The sequence below is a fragment of the Hypanus sabinus genome, chromosome 8 (assembly GCF_030144855.1).
Source record: "Hypanus sabinus isolate sHypSab1 chromosome 8, sHypSab1.hap1, whole genome shotgun sequence".
NCBI classification, from domain to species: domain Eukaryota; kingdom Metazoa; phylum Chordata; class Chondrichthyes; order Myliobatiformes; family Dasyatidae; genus Hypanus; species Hypanus sabinus.
In genome coordinates, this window is record NC_082713.1 from 116,934,207 (window position 1) to 116,954,084 (window position 19,878).

The following is a 19,878-nucleotide window of genomic DNA, read 5'->3' on the forward strand; positions in this document are numbered from 1 at the left end:
CAGTATATAGAATGGACCTGCCAGTGGAAGTGGTTGAGGCTAGTACATTAACAATACAGTGGACTCTGGTTAATTGGGCCATGGTTTAATCAGAGCAGCTGTTTATTTGGGACAACTCTGAAAGAACAAAAACTAATCAAGAAAATAGCTGGGATTCCCTTCTTTTATTTGGGACATTATGCTACATAATTAGGAGAGGAGATTGTTGCTGAATGGTTTCTGGCTAGTGTCAGTTGTGTGGATTTATGTGTCCATTAGACACTATTGTACTTAGAGCAAACAGTTTTTAAATAGTTATGTATGTCTGCGTTTAAACAGCAGTGATTTCTGTCACTGATGGTTGGCAAGGAATAGCCAGTAAGGTCACTGCAGTTTTAAGCATTCAGGCTTGAGATGCTAGAAATGGCCAGAAGTGAAAATGAAATGATTTTGCTACATCAATGAGTTAGGAACTACAAAAAATTTGAAGGTATTTATAATCGTCATGAGTATTACAATGAAAGTGAAGATTTGGAGGATTCAGTCATTGAAAGTATTGTACGAAGGCAGTCCATTATCTGCACTAGATGTGTGTGCTGATTTTATTTGTTTACAGTCAATTAAAAGAACACTACAACATACACTGGATGAAATCCTCTGTCGAAAACTGTTTGGAACTAATAGTTTTACAGCACTGTGGTAGTATTGGTAGTCAGTCATAGACAAGTACAGCACAAAATCAGGCCCTTTCCCCATCTAGTGCCAGTCAGTGCCAAAACATTTAAACTACCTAGTCTCATCAACCTGCACCCAGACCATAGCCCTCCCTACCCCTTCCATCCAGTGCTCTAATCAGTGTTTAATTGTTTCTGTATTTCATTTAAATACATTATTTGTTAGTCAGTTAAATGGTAATTTGTCTTTTTTATACCTTTTATAACTATTTCCATAAAACCTCAGTTAACTGGAGCAGCTGCTTAATTGGGCCAAAACACATTGGTCCCAATGTGTCCCAATTAACTGGAATTGACTGTATTTAAAATAGATTTAGACAGGTACATGGACAGGAAAAGGGTTGAGATTTAAGGGGTAACTTTTAATGGCAGAGAGTAGTGGGTGCCTGGAATACACTGCCTAGGGTAGTGCTAGAGGCAGGAAGTAGAGACTTGAGGTAAAGACAAATGCATAAATGTGAGGGAAATGGACATTGTATTGGCAGAAGAGAGTATACTGTAGTTCAAAGATTTCAAAATGCACAGTACATTTATTATCAAATTATGTATGCAGTATACAACCTTGAAATTCGTCTTGCGTACAGACAGTAAGGAAACAGGAGCCATGGAACCAACCCGTTCAAAGAAAAATAATCAAACATCAAACCCCTCCCCCACACACACAAAAAAGTCATGCAAACAGCAGCCAAAAAAGAGCAAAAATGCAGAATATAAAACACGAGATCAAAAGGCATATTTCAGTTCAGCTCAGTGTTCATTATCTACTTACCAAGTCTACAATCCGTGTCGGTTAAACCTTGCTCTGTCACCATCCGCTGACAGCATTGAGGGAGCAAGAGATTCACTTGAGTGGAAGGACTTTCCCTCGGCAGCAGCAAGAGACTGTCTCATGCAGCTACCTTCTCTGGCAGTAGCGAATGAGAGGCCGGGAGATGGCACTGAACACTCGCTCGACCTCTGCACCCGCCTCAGTGATTTCAATCTTCCTCAGCACTTTAATCAGCAAAATCAGTGATAGATGGAGTCAATCATGGGCCTATGCTGCTATTCCCGGTCTCCATGCTGCGAGCTTCGGTCGATGCCATTTGATTACTAATTTAATTGGTACTGCATAACATTGTGTGTTATGAAGCCGGTTCATGTTCTATGTTGTATGATCTCAAGATTAATATTGGAATCCAAGAATTTACACGTTTGTATATTTTGTTCCTTTAAGTTAGTGGGCTTGAAATTCCATTGGAATTACACCGTACTGCAATAGAAAGGAACTAGAACCCATGAGTTATAGGACACTGATCTGACCCCAGTTTGCATTACGTGGTACATCACGTTCCGGAACTATGTGTATAAAGCATATTAACGCCATCTGTCAGAAAATGGAATTGACATAGACCATAAGACATAGGAGCAAAATTAATTCAGCTCATTGAGTCTGTTCTGCCATTCCATCATCACTGATTTATTATCTCTCAACCACATTCTCTTGCCTTCTAACCATAATCTTTGATACCCTTACTAATCAAGAGCCTTTCAACTTCCACTTTAAGTATCACAATAATGGCCTCCACAGCCATAGAATCACCATCTGCCTAAAGAAATTCTTCCTCTTTGTTCTAAAAGTACATTCAGTATTCTGAGGCTTGCTTCTAGCTCTTGCTTTGGGTTGAAGTACAAATGACCGTGAAGCCTCTCAAGTGCTCATGTGGATACGTTACAAGTGTTATGAGAGTAGCTACCTCCATCACACATTTGGGCAGTGCATTCCATAACTCTCTCCAGTGCCTTCACATCCCTCACACAATATGAAGACCAAAATTATACACAGTGCTTAAGATGCGGCCTTACAAGTGCATTATACAGCTTAAGGAGAACATCTCTAGACTTGAATTCACTGAGCGCATTTTATAGCCAAGCATTCTGCTAGCCCTCCTGATCACTTCTGTGCATTGCCTAGATATTGATAGTGATGAATCTACCAGCCCATCTAAACCCTTCTCATACAGTGTACTTTCTAACTCAAGACCCCCCCCACTGTATATTTATATCTAATATCTCTACTTCCTAAATGTAATATTTTACATTTACTTACATTAAATTTGATGGAGGTTAAACAAAATTATGAGTGGTATAGGTGGAGCAAGTAAGCTGAGGTTGGGTGAGACTAGAACTGGAGGTCATAGATTAAGGGTGAAAGGTAAAATATTTAAGGGGAACCTGAGGTTAACTACTTCACTCAGAGTTTGGTGAGTGTGTGGAGCAAGCTGCCAGCAGAAATGGTGGATATGAGTTCAATAGTTCAAATGTTTAAGAGCGGTTTGGATAGATACGTGCTTGGGAGGGGTATGGAGAGCTATGGTCCAGGACATATATATTGAGAAAAAGTAGGCATGGGGTTGGGAAGGAAGTTGAGAAGTAGGACCTCCGGTAGTAATCACAGGATTGCCGCCTGTGCCGTGCGACTATGAGGATAGGAATTGAATGAGGTGGCAGATAAATGCATGGCTGAAGAATTGGAGCAGGGGACAGGGATTCAGATTTCTAGATAATTGGGACCTCTTCTGGGGCAGGTGTGCCCTGTACAAAAGGGGCGGGTTGCACTTGACTCCAAGGGGGACGATTATTCTTGCAGGCAGGTTTGCTAGAACCATTGGGAGTGGTTCAAACTTATATGGCAGGGGGATGGGAACCAATATGATAGAGCTGAGGATAAGCTGCCAGGGCATCAAAGGATATGGTGAGAAGTTAGGTGTATTGCGTTGTGTGGGGATCCAGGATCAGCCATCATGGAATGGCAGAGCAGACTTGATGGGCTGAAAGGCCTAATTCTGCTCCACTGTCTTATGGTCTCATCAAGCCAGTGATTGGGTACAAATGCAGACAGAGCAAAGAGTTAAATTGGACCACAGAGGCAAAATTCAAAGGGCAAAGAATGCAGGACTGAAGGTGCTGGGTTTAAATGTGAAGAGCATATGGAATAAGGTGGATAAACTTGTGGTGCAGTTACACATTTGTGGACATCACTGAATCGAGGCTGAAAGAAGGCCATAATTGGGAGCTTAACATCAAAGGATATACTTTGTATTAAAAGGACATGCAGGAAGGCATAGGCATGGTGTGGCTCTCTTGATAAGAGATGGAATTGCATCTTTAGAAAGAGGTGACATAGGGTCAGAGAATGTTGAATCTTTGTGCGTGGAGTTAAGAAACTGAAAGGGTAACAAAAACATTATGGGAATCATATGTAGGCCTCCAAATGGTAGTCAAGATGTGGGGTTGAGATTGCAAAGGGAGCTGGAAAAGGTATGTAATAAGGGTAATGACACAATTGTAATGGGGTCATCAATATGCAAGGGGTTTGGGAAAATCAGGTTGGTGTTGGATCGCAAGAGAGGGAACTTGTTGAATGCCTGTGAGATGACTTTTTAGAGCAGCTTGTACATGAGCCTATTTGGGGAAAGGCTACCTTAGATTGGGTGTTGTGTAAAAACCCGGATCTTACTCGGGAGGTTAATGAAAAGGAACCCTTAGGAGGCAGTGATCATAATATGATTGAATTCATACTGCAATTTGAGAGGGAGAAGCACAAGTCACACATATCAGTATCACAATGGAATAAAGGGAATTACAGAGGCATGACAGAGGAGCTTGCCCAGGTGGATCGGAGGGTGATACTGGCAGGGATGACAGCAGAGCAGAGATGGCTGAAGTTTCAGGGAATAGGTCACAAGGCACAAGATAGATATGTCCCACAGAAGTAGTTCTCACATGGCAGGGGTGGGCAACCGTGGCTGACAAGGGAAGTTAAGGACTGCATAAAAGCCAAGGAAAGGGAATACAAGATAGCAAAAGTGAATGGGAAGCTGGATGATTGGGAAGCTTTTAAAGTCCAACAAAATGCAACTAAAAATGTTATAAGAAGGGAAAAGATTAAATATGAGGGCAAACTATAAAGCCATAATATAAAGCAGGATACTAAAAGTTTTTTTTTGGAGTTGTATAAAGAGTAAAAGGGAGGTGAGAGTTGATATTGGACCACTGGAAAATGATACTGGTGAGGTAGTAATGTGGGACAAAGAAATGATAGATGAACCTAATGGGTATTTTGTATCTGTCTTCACTGGAAAACACTAGTAGTGTGCCAGAGGTCTGTGAGTGTAAGGGGGCAGGAGTGAGTGCCATTGCTATTACAAAGGAAAAAGTGCGAGGCAAACTCAAAGGTCTTGTGGTGGACAAGTCACCTGGACCAGGTGAACTACATCCCAGAGTCCTGAGAGAGGTTACTGAAGAGATAATGGATGAATTGGTCATGATTTTTCAAGGATCACTTGATTCTGGCATGGTCCTGGAGGACTGGATGATTGTGAATGTCACTCCATTCTTTAACAAGAGAAGAACACAAAAGAAAGTATAGGCCAGTGGTTGGGAAAGTATTGGAGTCTAAGCATGAGATTTCAGGGTACTTGGAGATTAATGATAAAATAAGTCAAAATCAGCATGTTTTCTGTAAAGGGAAATCTTACCTGACAAATCTGTTGGAGTTCTTCGATGAAATAACAAGCAGGATAGACAAAGGAGAGGCACTGGATGTCATTTACTTGGGTTTTCAGAAGGCTTTTGATAAGGTGCCACACATGAGGCTGTTTACCAAAATAAAGTCCCATGGTGTAACAGGAAAGATACTGACATGAATAGTGGAATGGTTTGCAGGTAAGAGACAGTGAGTGGGAATAAAAGGGGCCTTTTCTGGTTGGCTGCCCAGTGAATTGCAGTGTTCTTCAGCAGTCAGTATTGGGACCGCTACTTTTCAATTTTTTTGTCAGTGATTTGGATAATGCAAAGTTTGCAGGTGATGTGGAGGGGTAGGTAGTGCTGAGGAAGCAATACGATTGCAGCAGGACTTTGACAAGTTGGAAGAATGGGGGGAAAAGTGGCAGATGGAAATGTACAATAATGCATTTTGATAAAAGGAACAATAGTGCAGACCAATTTCTAAATGAGGAGAAGGTTCAAATATCAGAGGTGCAGAGGGAACACAAAGTACACTGCAGATGCTGTTGTCAAATGAACACGTACAAACAAGCTGGATGAACTCAGCAGTTGAAATGAGCAGTCAACATTTCGGGCTGAGACCCTTTGTCAGGACAGAGGTGCAGAGGGACTTGAGAGACCTTGTGCAAGACTTCCAGAAGGTTAATTTACAGGTTGAGTCTGTGGTAAAGAAGGCAAATGCAACATTGGCCTATTACAATTTCAACCCTGGTAATTTTTGACATGATTCTAAAGATCATTTGTAATTAATTTCCCCGTGTTTTACAGAATGTATGAAACTAAAATGAAGGAGATCGAGACAGACCTTGCAAAAAAGAATCAAAGCATCACTGACCTTAAGCAGCTGCTGAAAGAATCAACTGATAATGAGGAAAAATTGGTAAAACACATTAGAGACATGGAGGAACAGGTGAGAATTGATGTATAAACTTGGTTCTGGCAGCATGGAATGCATAGAATTGCCTCCCTATTCAGTCCAATGGATCTTTTTAAAAGCTGTTTTTAAATTTTCCCACTTTGCACATCTTTAATCCAATTCCGTATTTTAATCTGTTAGTATTAGATTCCTCATTGTACTAAAATAATGCCGTTGTACACCTTGAAACAAGAATGAACCTTCTTTTATCAGAATCAGGTTTATTATCACTGACTTACACTCAGTGGCCATTCTATAAGTACTCCTGTACACAGTAATACAATTACCTAATCAGCCAATCGTGTGGCAGCAACTCAATGTATCAAAGCATGCAGACATGGTCAAGAATTTCAGTTGTTGTTCAGACCAAACATCAGAATGGAGAAGAAATGTGACCTAAGTGACATTGATCGTGGAGTGATTGTTGGTGCCAATTAGGGTGATTCGAATATCTCTGAAACTGCTGATCTCCTGGGATTTTCATGCACAACTGTGTCTAGAAGTTTACAGAGAATGGTGCAAAAAAACATCCAGTTGGCAGTAGGTCTGTTGGGTAAAAACGTCTTGTTAATGTGAAAGGTCAGAGGAGAATGGCCAGACTGGCTCAAACCGACAGTAACTCAAATAACATGTGTTACAACAGTGATGTGCAGAAAGGCATCCCAGAATGAAGAAGACATCAAACCTTGAAGTGGGTGAGCTACAGCAGTAGAAGACCACATACTCAGTGGCCACTTTATTAGACACAGAACATTCAAAGTTTTGTAGCAGCAGTACAGTGCAACACATAATAAAAAATACTCTTCAGTTACAATAAGCAATGTTTATGTAAAAAAAGTAATAAACACAAGATTCTGTAGAGACCTGAAAGCCAAAGCAACACACACACACACAATGCTGAAGGAATTCGGCAGATTGGACAGCATCTATGGAGATGATTAAACAGGTGCCATTTTGGCCAAAACACAGATCTGGGAAGGAAAGGGGAAGAAGCCAGTCTTAGAAGGTGGGAGGAAGGGGAAGCAGTACGATCCGGCAAGTGATAGGTGAAACCAGGTGGGGTATTAAAAATAGGTTGTGTTAATATCACAAATTTCAGACTTATTTTCTCACTATTCTTCTCTGAGAAAATGTAGTCAGTAATTGGTAGACATCACTATTCCACAACAGCACATGAGTAACTGGATAATTCATTCACCCTGCTGTCAATTTAAGGGAAAAGGATTTGGGGAGGTTGCTTCTTCCCTCCTGACTGATGCTTTGTGATCTTTTGTGTCTATCTGAGCTGATCAAGAAACCCTGAATTCAAAATCCCTTCCGAAGCACAGCACCCCTGAAACATAGTATTCCCTTTAGACTGATGTAAAAGCAGAAAATGTGGAAATGCTCAACAAATTGGACAGAGTTAATAATTCATCTGAAATGTGAAAGAGAAAAAACAAGTAAGTTTTAATTTGCAACACGAGTGAATCTGCAGATGCTGGAAATAAATAAAAACACAAAATGCTGGCAGAACTCAGCAGGCCAGACAGCATCTATGGGAGGAGGTAGTGACGACATTTCAGGCGGAAACCCTTCATCAGGATTAATTAAGGGAAGGATTGGATTGGGGGGTCAGTCTGTAATAAAGAGAGACTGGAATTGCTGAGGTTCATCCTGTTGTTTACGGGAGATTAATGAAGACTGGTGGGGGGAGGGGGAACAAAGGCAGAAATCTGGAGCCACACATAAAACAATAGAGAAACTTAGCAGGTCAGGTCAGGCAGCATCAATGGAGGGACATAAATGGTCAACTTTTCAGGCCAGGATAGGTGCTAACTGACCTGCTGAGTTCATGTAGCATTTTGTGTGTTGCTCCAGGTTTCCAGCATCTACAGTTTTTCTTGTCTAAAAATATCTTGTGGATTATTCAGGCCAGGCAACATTTATAGGAAGAAGCACTGTTGACGTTTTGGGCCGAGATGCTGCCTGGCCTCCTACGTTCCACCAGCATTTTGTGTGTGTTGTTTGAATTTCCAGTATGTGCAGATTTCCTCGTGTTTGTGGATTATTCTGTGTTGATAAACTCCTGACCTTGTTTGTTAACTCATTTGACCCTAGCCAAGCTAAACATAAACCAAACTTAGGCTCTGGTTGTGTACAAGACTAATCTCAACTCCAAACGTGCTCTAATTCACCATTTCCCTGCTGGTTTCTGTTTGCCAACACTCTCATGTTGTTTCAGGAGGGAAGAGGAAAAGATTACAAGGGAAGGAGTATACTTTTTAAAATATCTGCAATGCTGTCAATATTTAAAGATATTTAACAGGTTACTTGGTTCTGCAGGAGTTTTATGCTCTGAACAATATTTTATATCAATTTGATAATGAAAATGAATGGTTTAATGATGGCACTTAGTTCAGGAATTCTTTTTTACTTCAGTCCGTCAACCCCTCTGAGGCATAAGCTGCCAATAGCTACTTACCACAATCCTCTATCCTAAGCCAGACTTCCAGGTTGTCCCCACGTGTAGTCCATTTTCAAAGATCCTTCCTCTCCCAGGGATGAGGTCTTTGGAGCTTCTATAGCTCAGGGTTTTTAACGGGATTTGATTTCTAGCCCCATAGCCAACCTCCTTCCACAACCAGGCTTGTGACCGTCTATGGCGGAGTTTTGTTCAGGAATTCAGTGCGCACAAATTTAATTGAATAAAAAACATTTATTAACCAAACCATACAAAATGCTGGATGAACCCGGCAGTTCAGGCAACATTAATAAACGGGAATAAATAGTTGACTTTTCAGGCTAGGACTCTTTGTCAAGACTGTAAAGGAAGGGATCTGAAGCCAGACTGAAAAGGTGGGGGAGGGGTGCGATCAAACTGGTAGGTAATAAGTGAGACCAGGTGAAGGGGATGATGTGAGAAGCTGAGAGGTGACAGCATTTCTACTGCCCTCTCCTATGAGAGTCCTCATTCAACCCTTTACTTCTTCTACCTATCTCCTCTCAGCTTCTTACTTCAACCACCCTCCCCCACCCATCCATCATCTCCTTCACCTGGTTTCACCTCATCTCACCACCTTATTTTAGCGACTGCCCCTTGCTTGCCGATCCTGATGAAGGGCCTCTACCCAAAACATCAATTGTTTATTCCCGCCACAAATGCTGCCTGCCTTAATGTATTCCTCCAGTAATTTGTGTGTGTTTCTCAAAATTTCCATGATCTGCAGAACATGTTAATCAAATCAGTTGTGAGTGTGAATGTGCCCTAAAATGTTGAGGGCAAATTGTTTCAGAAATGAGTTAAGTTAAAGGCAATGTAAAACTTGTATTTTGCAGAGTTCTGTTCAATATTATATTCAGAATTGTAAATGTGAAAAATTACACTGACCTTTTTGTTTCTTTCATTCACTACAGATTGAGGTGCTTAAACACTTCCCTGAAGAAGCCACAACAGAACCGGGCCTCACCAGACAATTTCAGATACTGAGGTATAGACAGCATCAATTCTATTTGTAACCTTAGGAGAACACAGAAACCAGAATGCCAGGGCAGCTAATGGAGTGGTGCTGGGTTATTTATAATCTGTGTTAATGATTTGTAAAATAATGTGGTAAATTGGATCAGCTAATTTTCAAATGACACCAATACTGGTGATTTAGCCTTCCTCGTTGTCCACTATCAAGCTTGCATTGGGATCTGGACCAACTAGAAAATGGGCTGAAAAATGGCAGATGGAATTTGTGTGAGGTGTTGCACTTTGGGAGGACAAATCACATTAGGACATGCACCATGTAGAGCACTGAGGAGTGCTGTAAAACAAAGGGACCTGGAAATACCAGTCCATAATTCCTTGGAAGTGGCATTACTGGTAGATAGGGTCATAAGGAGGGCACATTGGCCTTCGTAAATGAAAGTATTGCGTGCAGGAGATGGATGTTATGTTAAAGTTGTATAGGACATTAGTGAGTTGTTCTGATTACTTACATATCAGATATTACTGGAACTTGAGTTATACGAAGGGTTAAGTAGGTTAGGACTTTATTCTCTGGAGTGTAGGAGAATGAGAGAAGGTATACAAAATTATGAGGGGTATGGATAGGGTAAATGCAGGTCTTTTTCCACTGGGATTGGGTGAGACTAGAGATCGTGGGTTAAGGGTGAAAGGTAAAATATTTTGAGGGGGACCTTCTTCACAGGGTGGTGCAAGTGCAGGATGTGCTGCTAGTGAAAGTGGTTGATGCAGTTTCAATTGCTAAAGTTAAAAGAAGTTCGATTAAGTACATGGATTGGAGGGTTATGGAGGACTGCAGTCCAGGTGTGGAACGATGGGACTGGGCAGAATGTTTTGGCAAAGATCAGGGGTTCCCAACCTAGGGTCCACAGACCCATTGCGTATTAGTCCATGGCGTAAAAAAGGTTGGGAATCCCTGGATTAGATGGACCAAAGCACCTGTTTCTGTGCTGTGATTGAATCCAACCGTATCATTCCAGAGTGGGCAAAAGTCCTGTTAGAAGCATTTTGGAAGCCTGGCCTCTATCTATAGGTAATTCCAATGAGATTTATGAATTGACACAGTGGTTATTGAGAGATTGTTTCCAGAACCAGGGGGCATAATTTCAGTATAACAAAATTACTCAATAAGGAACAAGTGTGTCTTGTAAAGAATTGTAAACCTTAGTAATTCTCTGCCTTAGAATACTTGGCTACTGCTTGTATTGGCTTTTGCATCCAAAAGTTATCTGGGAGTACGAAATGTTCTGATGCAGAATCAGCCATTATTTTGAATAGCAGAGCAGACTCAGTATGAGGTTTAATATCACTGGCATATGAAATGATAAATTTGTTGTTCTGGGGCACCAGTACAGTGCAATACAAAATCATTTTAAAAACTACACATTACAATAAGCAAAAATATATAAAAATTAAATACATAATGCAGAAAGAGAGTCAAAAAGAATAGTGAAGTAGTATTGGGTTCTTTGTTAATTCAAAAATCTGATGGCAGAGGGGAAGAAGCTGTTGCTAAAACCTTGAGTATGTTTCTTCAGGCTCCTGTACCATCTCCTTGATGGTAGTAATGAGAAGAGGTGATGCTGATCCTTAATGATAGATGCAGCCTTTTTGAAGCATTGCTTTTTTTTTAAGATGTCCTCGATGTTGGGGAGGCTACTGGCCCTGAAAGGAGGTTACCCCTTCCTGCAACTTTTTCTGATCCTGTGCAGTGGTGCCTCCATACTAGACAGTAATGCAATCAGTTAGAAAGCGCTCCACAGTGCCTCTTAAGGGACCACATGACCTACTCCTGCTCCTACTTCTGCATTCGTAATCAGGGCAGGAGAGTGCTGTATAACTCCTTGGACCAGCTTTAGCAGATAATAAGATTATGGCTGATTTTCAACGTTGGCTCCAGTCCATCAAGCTTTTCAAATCTATACTTAATCTCTCAGAGTGATTCCAAATTTGTTTATCCATGTGAGCAATAAGCAATAATAAGTAATTAGTCAAGGCACAATTAAGTACAGTAACTGACAGAACAAATGTGTGGTGATTTTTACTTTGTTGAAGTCGACCGTGCAAGACTCTGTAATCTGTGTTCTCCCATTAATTCATTTGGAAGACTGACAAACGACCGTCTGGAGAAAGAAAAGGCTGAACTAATCCATCAGCTGGAGATTCACAGAAAGCAGCCATGTGCCATGGCAGAAGGCAGCGTCAGATCTGGTAAACCTCTTAATGACATCCATGCCTCCTTTGTCTATCATATTTATGAACTGCCTAGTTTATTTTGTCAGCACCTCCCAAAACCATGAACTTCACCATTGAGAGACTGGCAGCAAGTACATGGGAACCCAATCACCTCCAGTTTCCATTTGAGGTTGTGCAGTATCTTGACTAAGAAATATTCAGGTATTCTTTCATTGCTGCAGGGTTTAAATCCTGGAGCTCCCTCTCCAACAGTGGGATGGGAGAGCCTTCACCAGAGGCTGCCTAGTGTTCAAGATGGTAACTCGCTACCTTACCAAATACAGGGAGCTCTTCCAGAGTTATACAAAATTATGAGGGCCATAGGTTAAGGATGAAAGGTGAAATATTTAAGGGGAAGCTGAGGGGGAACTTCTTCACTCAGGGTGGTGAGCGTGGAAGATGCTGCCAGCAGAAGTGATGAATGTGGGTTTAATTTGTAACGTTTAAGAGAAGCTTGGTTAGTTACACGAATGATAGGTATGAAGCACTTTTGTCCAGATGCAGGTTGATGGGACAGGGCAGAACTGACTCGATGGGCCAAAGGGTCTGTTTCTGTGCAGTTAGAGGTAGGCAATAAATGTTGGTCCCACTAGTGACACCCAAACAAATTTAAAGATAGACAAACAGTAATAGATACTGTAGTTTAGGGTTGAGGCCAACAGAATGTTGTCCTTCTGAGGCTGGTTGTTAATTTTAGCTGGGTAGTACATTTGTTCTTGTGACAGAAGAGAGACTCGCTGTTCTGTATTGAATATTAATATAACATTTGAAATGTTTACCTTGCAGTTTGCGATGCCGTATTAGACACCGGACATAAAGATGACAAACTGTTGGGAGAGCAACAAACACCACATGACTTGGAGAAGCAACAACTGCAGGTTAACACCACTCTCAGCAAGTGTACTTACTCTCTAAGCTACATGGCTACAGCTGTCTGCATTAGAGGGCACGTGCTGCAAGGAGAGGTTGGACAAAGTTGGGTTGCTCTGGAGCAGAAAAGACTGAGGGAAATCCTGATAGAGGTTTATAAAGGGCTTAGATAGACAGCCAGTGTTTTTCTCCCCCAGTGTTGAAATGTCTAACACCAGAGGGCATAAGTTCAAAAGAAATGTACAGGTAATTTTTTTTTACATACAGTGTGGGTACCTGGAATTCAATGCCTGGGGGGTGTTAAGTTATTAAAAAGCTCTTGGATAGGCACATATGTGCAGGAAATGTGTATGTTGGGTAGGCAGAGGGGATTCATTTAGTTGGGAATTTGATTACTAATTTAATTCATTCGGCACAACACTGGGCTGAAGGGCCTGTTCCTGTGCTGTATTGTTCCAAGTTTAATAACATAATCAGATCATTGTACTGTATTTTAAACACCCATAATTAATGGCAAGGAGATGTGCAGCACAAATTGTCAAAATCCATATATGAAAGAATTAACAAGCTTCAAATTTTTGTAACCCTCAGGTTCTGTCGGCTGTGTAGGTCCAGGGAAGACAATCTCTGGCCCCACCAAATGTATGAGATTGAGGTGCAAAACCTTCTGTTTATGCGGAGTCTTACAACTCAGTACCACAAAATAACAGGCAGTACAGCATATGCGATTAAACAATTTAGGTTTATAATTCTTAATTTGACTAAAGGGTTAGTAAAGTAAGACATAAAGAAAAGGCCATTTTAATAAAACAGTCTAATGTGCACAGTCGGAGCTCATGGTTTCCCTTCTGGTGTTCCCCCAACGATTTCCCCAGGCTTCGTCAACTCCCAACCCCACTCCAAGTCCACTCCTTTCTAGTGTCTGCAACCTCTCCACTCTGGCATCTTCTCTCTCCATCTTCGGCTGAACAAAAGACCCAGATCACCCTGGTCTCAGGCACACAAAAAGAAAAAAAACACTCCCTTCATTGGACAGCGCACATTCCAAAGCCCCCGTTATCTCTAGCCCTACCTCAAACACTGATGCTACAGAAAAGCCATTACATTAACAGTGCTTCTACAGAAAGACCACTATATTAGCAGTGAAACCTTTCCTGTGGTGTTGCTTTTTCATAGGTAATAAATTGAAGTTTTAAAATTCACATTTGCTTCAGATGTGAATTTAAAAACTTGACTATCACAGAGAATCATGAAAATCGTCAACAGGGATACCTTTCAGCCCATATTGGCCATGCCAGATTAGAGTTAACCTGCACAATTCCACCTTCAGCTTTTGGTCCCACAACCATTACTGCCTGCAAGTGCACACAGAAATTAAACATGATGATGGTTTTTGCCTCTACTCTCTTTTCACTCATTCCATTCCAGACCACACCACATATCGACTGCATAGACTTGCTCTCTATTCCTTCTACTAATTATTTAAATTGATACACTCAAGTTTTTGACTCCTGTGCTAAGACCAATCCTCCTACTTTATCTGTCCAGACTCCTCGTAATCATTAATCACATATATCTAAAGTAGTTTGCTAAGGGTCTCCCAGTTTATCCAGCCTTCCCTCATGGATAAAATTCTCCAGCCCTACTCCAGTACAACCAAATCTCACCTCTAATATTTTTGGTCCAGTAACCTGCAAGAGTTATTCACATGTCAGTAATTAAAAAAACAATACCAAATCGATCAATAGTGATGTCTATAGTTCCATTATAACATTCCTGGTTATAGACTCATTGTCTTGGTGAATCAAGGAAAGCCTACCCTATGTTTTGTTTTAAACCACCATTATTAACTTTTCCTGCTGCTTTTGAAAATTTGTTTCAATACATTGGAAAGTTCCTCCATTGCTTCGTTCAGCAAGTATTCACTTGGCCAACCAGCCAGCGGTATGGATAGGGTGCATATACCCAGTCTTCTTCATAAGAAAGGGGAACAAAAACTAGAGAGCATAGGTTTAAGAAGAGAAGTGAAAGATTTAAAAGGGACTTGAGGGGTATCTTCTTTCAGAGGGTGACATGTATGGAATGAGCTGCTGAAGAAAGTAGTAGAGGCAGGTACAACAACAGCTAAAAGACAGTTGGACAAGTACATGGATAGGAAGCATTCAGAGGGATATAGGGCTGGCCTGTAAGGTGGACACAATGATCAGTGTATTGTATATTACTCTATGACCAAAATGGCCATTTAAATAATTCAATTTGGGGTCGATGAGACTAAAATACTGATTTGCAGTTGCCTAGAATGGTAGAGCAGGCCCTTTAGCTCATGATGCTCTACTATGCGGCTGAGTTAAACAGCAGTTTATGCAGGAGGTTCCCAACCTAGAATCCACAGACCCCTTGGTTAATGATAGGAGTCCATGGCATTAAAAAAGGTTGGGAGTGCCTGTTCTAGGCTGAGAAATGGAAAGGGGGGTGGTTAGCCTGAATGGAATTTAAATTCAATGTCATCCTGACAATCTAATTACCTTTTGATTTCTAGGAAGAGATAAAGAGGTTGAAAAGGGAACTGGAAAACTTTGATCCCTGCTTCTTCGAGGAGCTTGAGGACTTAAAATTTAACTACAACCAAGAGGTTAAACGGAACATTCTTCTGGAAGAGCAGTTGAAGAAATTATCTGAGCAGTTTGGAGTGGAGATCCCAGGAAATGTTTCCATTGACTAAGAAGCCCAATGTTCAAACGTTTGTGGTAAACCCTCCAGCTGCTGAATTTGATAATCACTGAGGGGAGCGAGGTCTCCTTTAACACTCTTACTGGAATAGAGGTGGTAAAATGTGGTGTGCCTGTGGCAGGTTCTGACATAAGAACAACAATCTGAATCCCTTCTGATCTGTTGGGATCACTTCTTGAAAGCTACAGTTGTCCTCCAGTATCCAAGCCTTTGGGAGGAAGAGTTTTAGATTATTTCTGCCTCACATGTTGTGCTTATGAAAAAAGGAAATGAACATTGGATAGTGATTCACTTTGCTTCAGGAGCTAATAGTCTAAGTCAGTGTCCGGTACAGGAATGCAGTGGAGTTATGATCAACTGTTATAACGTTTTTTTCTAAATCCAGTTTTCTTTCACCCCAGTTTGTGTTTTATCAGTTACAATCCATGGAGCATCTTTTACTGAGAAGGAAAAGCTTGGGTTCATTTACTGCTATGGTCTTGATGGAAAGAAGCAGAGATCAACATTTCAGTGAAGGAGCATAGCACTTCTGGGAACCATTACTGGGATCAGCTTTTGACATGTATGGTTCTGGCAGAGGGAAGCTGTACACATAGGTACTTCCTCCACAAAAGACCCATAAATGCCATTGACAAAGTAATTCCCTGTTCAGTGCCAACTCCTAGATGTTCCTACTAGTACTGCTCCAACACATTTGGTCATACAAATCTCAGCAGCAGGATCAGTATACTCCTCACTTAAAGTCTAACATTGTTATATTTGCCACCCTTTGAGTTGTGGGTGAAGACTGGAATTAGGAAATTACATTACTTAAAGTACACACTGATCATTGTGCTACGATCCATAAATGGAAATGAGATTTAACAAGCCTAGACATTATACTCCCTTAAATTCTGTCATGTCCCTTACACCCATCAGCTGGGAAAGGTTAAGTAAAGCAAGATACAAGTGGGAAACTACAGATGCTAGAAATCTAGAGTGACACACACAAAATGCTGGAAGAACTCAGCAGGTCAGACAGGATATGTCGAGGGGAGTAAACAATGTTTATTTAACTACAGATAGTGCCTGACGTGAGTTCCTCCAGCATCTCATGTGTGTTGCTCTAGGTAAAATAAGTGTTTCTTACTATTGGGAGAAGTACAGTCCAATTAGTTAGCACTATCTTTTGTTTCAATTGTCAGCAACTTGATTGTATGATAGGTCAACTGTGCAAGTAATGCCAGGAGAATCTGCTGTCAAACATGCCTATACATGCCCAGACTAAAATGACTGAAGACTAAAAATGCACTTAGATTAGTGACACTATTTCCGTAGTCAAGGGTTTTTGAAAACATGGCAATAAATTAAACTATTTTTGTAGATTAACCTGTATAAGTTTGTTACTATGAATTAAATGCAAGTTTATAGTCTAAAGTAGAAGGTAAATATTTATTATTTGTCTTGAAGCAAAAGTAGTTACAAAAGTGCATGTACTCTTCATTGAACTAGGAATGTACGTTTCAACTCCTGCAAGTCACATTATCAAAAATAACCGTTTCAAGGTGACAAACGCTGATATCTGCCTTGTCATCTACATCTTTGTGGTTGGTTTTATGTGTTTCACACAAAACCAAATATTACCCTTGTGTTTAAAACCAAAACAAGCAGGAACATAAATTAATGCACTGTCGAGTGACCTGTTCTTCCAAATTAATGTGCGATGTATGCCCACGGTGGCGCATAGCATTTCAAAAACACATTTTAAATCCCCACTAATTCATTGGGATCACTGCTAAGCCTTGATGCCGTCCTATATTGCTTTCTAGAATATGATCACATTACACAGTCTCAACCTCCCAACAAGCGTGTGCACATTACCCACAGACCTCAGGAAAGCTGCTGAAGCAACTGACATACTGTCAACAGCAATCCTTTCACAAATTAACATTTAAGCAGGCAGCAGGGTTGAGGTTGATCTGTGTTAATTGTTACCACCAAGTTGCCCATCAGACCACATTGTGAATTATTTTTTCAGGCACAGACTCCTGTCCAGGGTTATACCACATTGTTCATGAGTTTGCTGCCCTTTTACTACTGCCGTTACCTGAAACTACCTGGTAAGTTCATAGAACATAAAACATTACAGGCCCTTCAGCTACAAAGTTGTGTCTATCTTAACCGACTTCCCATTGATAGTTTTCAAAAGTGATGAGTGAATCTAAAACTGAGAGTTGGAATTGCAAACACAAGTTCCAAATTTGTCAGCTCAAGGACGAGGGCCAAGGAAGGAACATGTAGTGACCCTCGCTGCCTTCATTGGCACCATCAGCACTGACACCTGCCTTCAGTGGATTAATTTCAGCAGTACAAAGGGAGGCTGAACACAACCTCCAAGGACAACTGAGAGCGGTGAATAATTGACAAACCTCTGAATATCAAACCAAGCCAGGGAATGACTCTTCTAGAAAATAAAAGGCGGAGTTCTACGAAGTACCTGGCCTGTAGTCAGTGGGGCACAGAAGGAAAAGGAAGCAATTTTACTGAACTTTAAGATGCAGAAGCATATTTTCTTAGTGGTCCTAGAAAGGTTGTGAACCCTTTAGAATGTTCTCTATTTCTGCATAAGTACGACCTAAAATGTGATCAGATCTTCACACAAGTCCTAAAACTAGATAGAGGACCCAATTAAATAAATAACACAAAAAATTATACTTGTTCATTTATTTATGGAGGAAAAAATGATTCAATATTGCACGTATTTGTTGGAAAATGTATGTGATTCTTTGCTTTCAGTAACTGATGTGACCCGCTTGTACACATTAACTTCTACCAAATGTTTCCAGTAACTGTTGATTAGTCTGTACATCAACTTGGGAGGAATTTTAGACAATTCTTCCATACAAAATTGTTTCAGTTCATCAATATTCCTGGGATACCTTGCATGAACAGCCCTCTTAAGCTCATGCTACAATATCTCATTTGTGTTCAGACCTAGACTCTGACTTGGCCATTTTCTTCTTAAACCATTCTGTTGTTGATTTACTTTTGTCTTTCAGATCATTGTCTTGTTGCATCATCCAACTTCTATTAAGCTTCAGGACTTTTACCGACATTTTCCTGAAAAATGTCTTGATAAAATTTTAAGCTCATTGTACCCTCAACAATTGCAAGCTGTCCAGGCCGTGAGGCAGCAAAGCAGCCCCAAACCATGATGCTCCTTCCAGCATGCCTCACAGCTGGGATGAAGTTTTCGTGTTGGTGTGCTGTGCCTTTTTTCTTCAAAACATAGCAGTATGCATTTCTGCTAAAAAGTTCAACTTCTGTCTCATCTGTCCATAGAACATTGTCCCAAAAGTGTTTTGGAGAGCAGTTGTTTTCTCCATGGTGCCCTTCCATGAACACCTTTCTGTTCAGTGCTTTACTTATGGAGGACACATGAACAGAGACTTTAGCAAGTTTCAGAGATTTCTGCAGGTCTTTTGCTTATTACCCTTGGGTTCTTTTTCACCTCCTTCAACACTGCACATTGTGCTCTTGGTGTGATTTTTGCAAGACGCCTACTCCTAGGGAATGTGAATTTCCTCCATTTGTAGACAATTTCTCTTACCAGGGACTGATGAACACACAGAGCTTTATGCATCGCTATAATTATTCTTCTAAGATCCTCAAGTTGTTTTGATTGAGGCATGGTGCACATAAACAGATCTTTCTTGAGAAGCACAGGCTCTGTTGATAACCTGACTTTGTGCATCTTTTTTTATAGGGCCCACACCTCCAATCTCAACTTATTGTTTGGAACACCTGACTCCAAATAGCTTTTGTAGAAGGCATTACCCCAAATGTTCACTTACTTCTTTTTGAACCTAGGCTGTGATTGTTTAAATGGTGTACTCAGTAATGATAAGTACAATTGTTGGTGTGTTGTTGGTTTAGGCAGATTATGTTTGTCTATTATTGTTACTTAGATGAAGATCACACTATTAATTAATTATGATTAATTAATGCAGAAGACCAGGTAATTGCAAAGGGTTCACAAACTTTTTTTTTGCAACTGTAAGTACAAGAGTATAGAAACGGGAGTTTAGAGTGAGGATAACATAGCACTCACAAGTGTGAATGGAGAAGGAATTTATTCTCAAAAGTTTTAAATCTTAATGGTTTGATAGAGCCATTCAGTAGAATCAAGGTTAATTGGACTCCATGATTATTGGAGTTAGGCAGGAGCGTGGAGCTACTGCTAAGATCTGATCGATGATGATCTTAATTGAAAAGCAGTGCCAGCTCAAGGAAAAAAGTAAGTAACAATGGATCCTATTTGCAGCATTGAATAAGGTTTAAAATGCTGCAAACCTAGAGCTGGATTATGTAGATTTACAAGTAAGAGCCATAGA

General features: G+C 40.6%; 1 protein-coding gene across 3 annotated transcripts in view; it reads left to right on the forward strand.

Moving 5' to 3' along the window:
* The window catches only part of cep290 (centrosomal protein 290), a 185,867-nt gene extending 168,946 nt beyond the window's left edge, over positions 1-16,921 (forward strand). For all 3 annotated transcript variants that reach the window (XM_059977654.1, XM_059977655.1, XM_059977656.1), the window contains 5 exons: positions 6,030-6,171; positions 9,574-9,647; positions 11,778-11,881; positions 12,692-12,783; positions 15,315-16,921. In XM_059977654.1, coding sequence (XP_059833637.1) covers positions 6,030-6,171; positions 9,574-9,647; positions 11,778-11,881; positions 12,692-12,783; positions 15,315-15,497 — 595 coding nt within the window. In that variant the 3' untranslated portion in view covers positions 15,498-16,921. The remainder of the gene's footprint in view (positions 1-6,029; positions 6,172-9,573; positions 9,648-11,777; positions 11,882-12,691; positions 12,784-15,314) is intronic.
* The last annotated feature ends 2,957 nt before the right edge of the window (positions 16,922-19,878 follow it).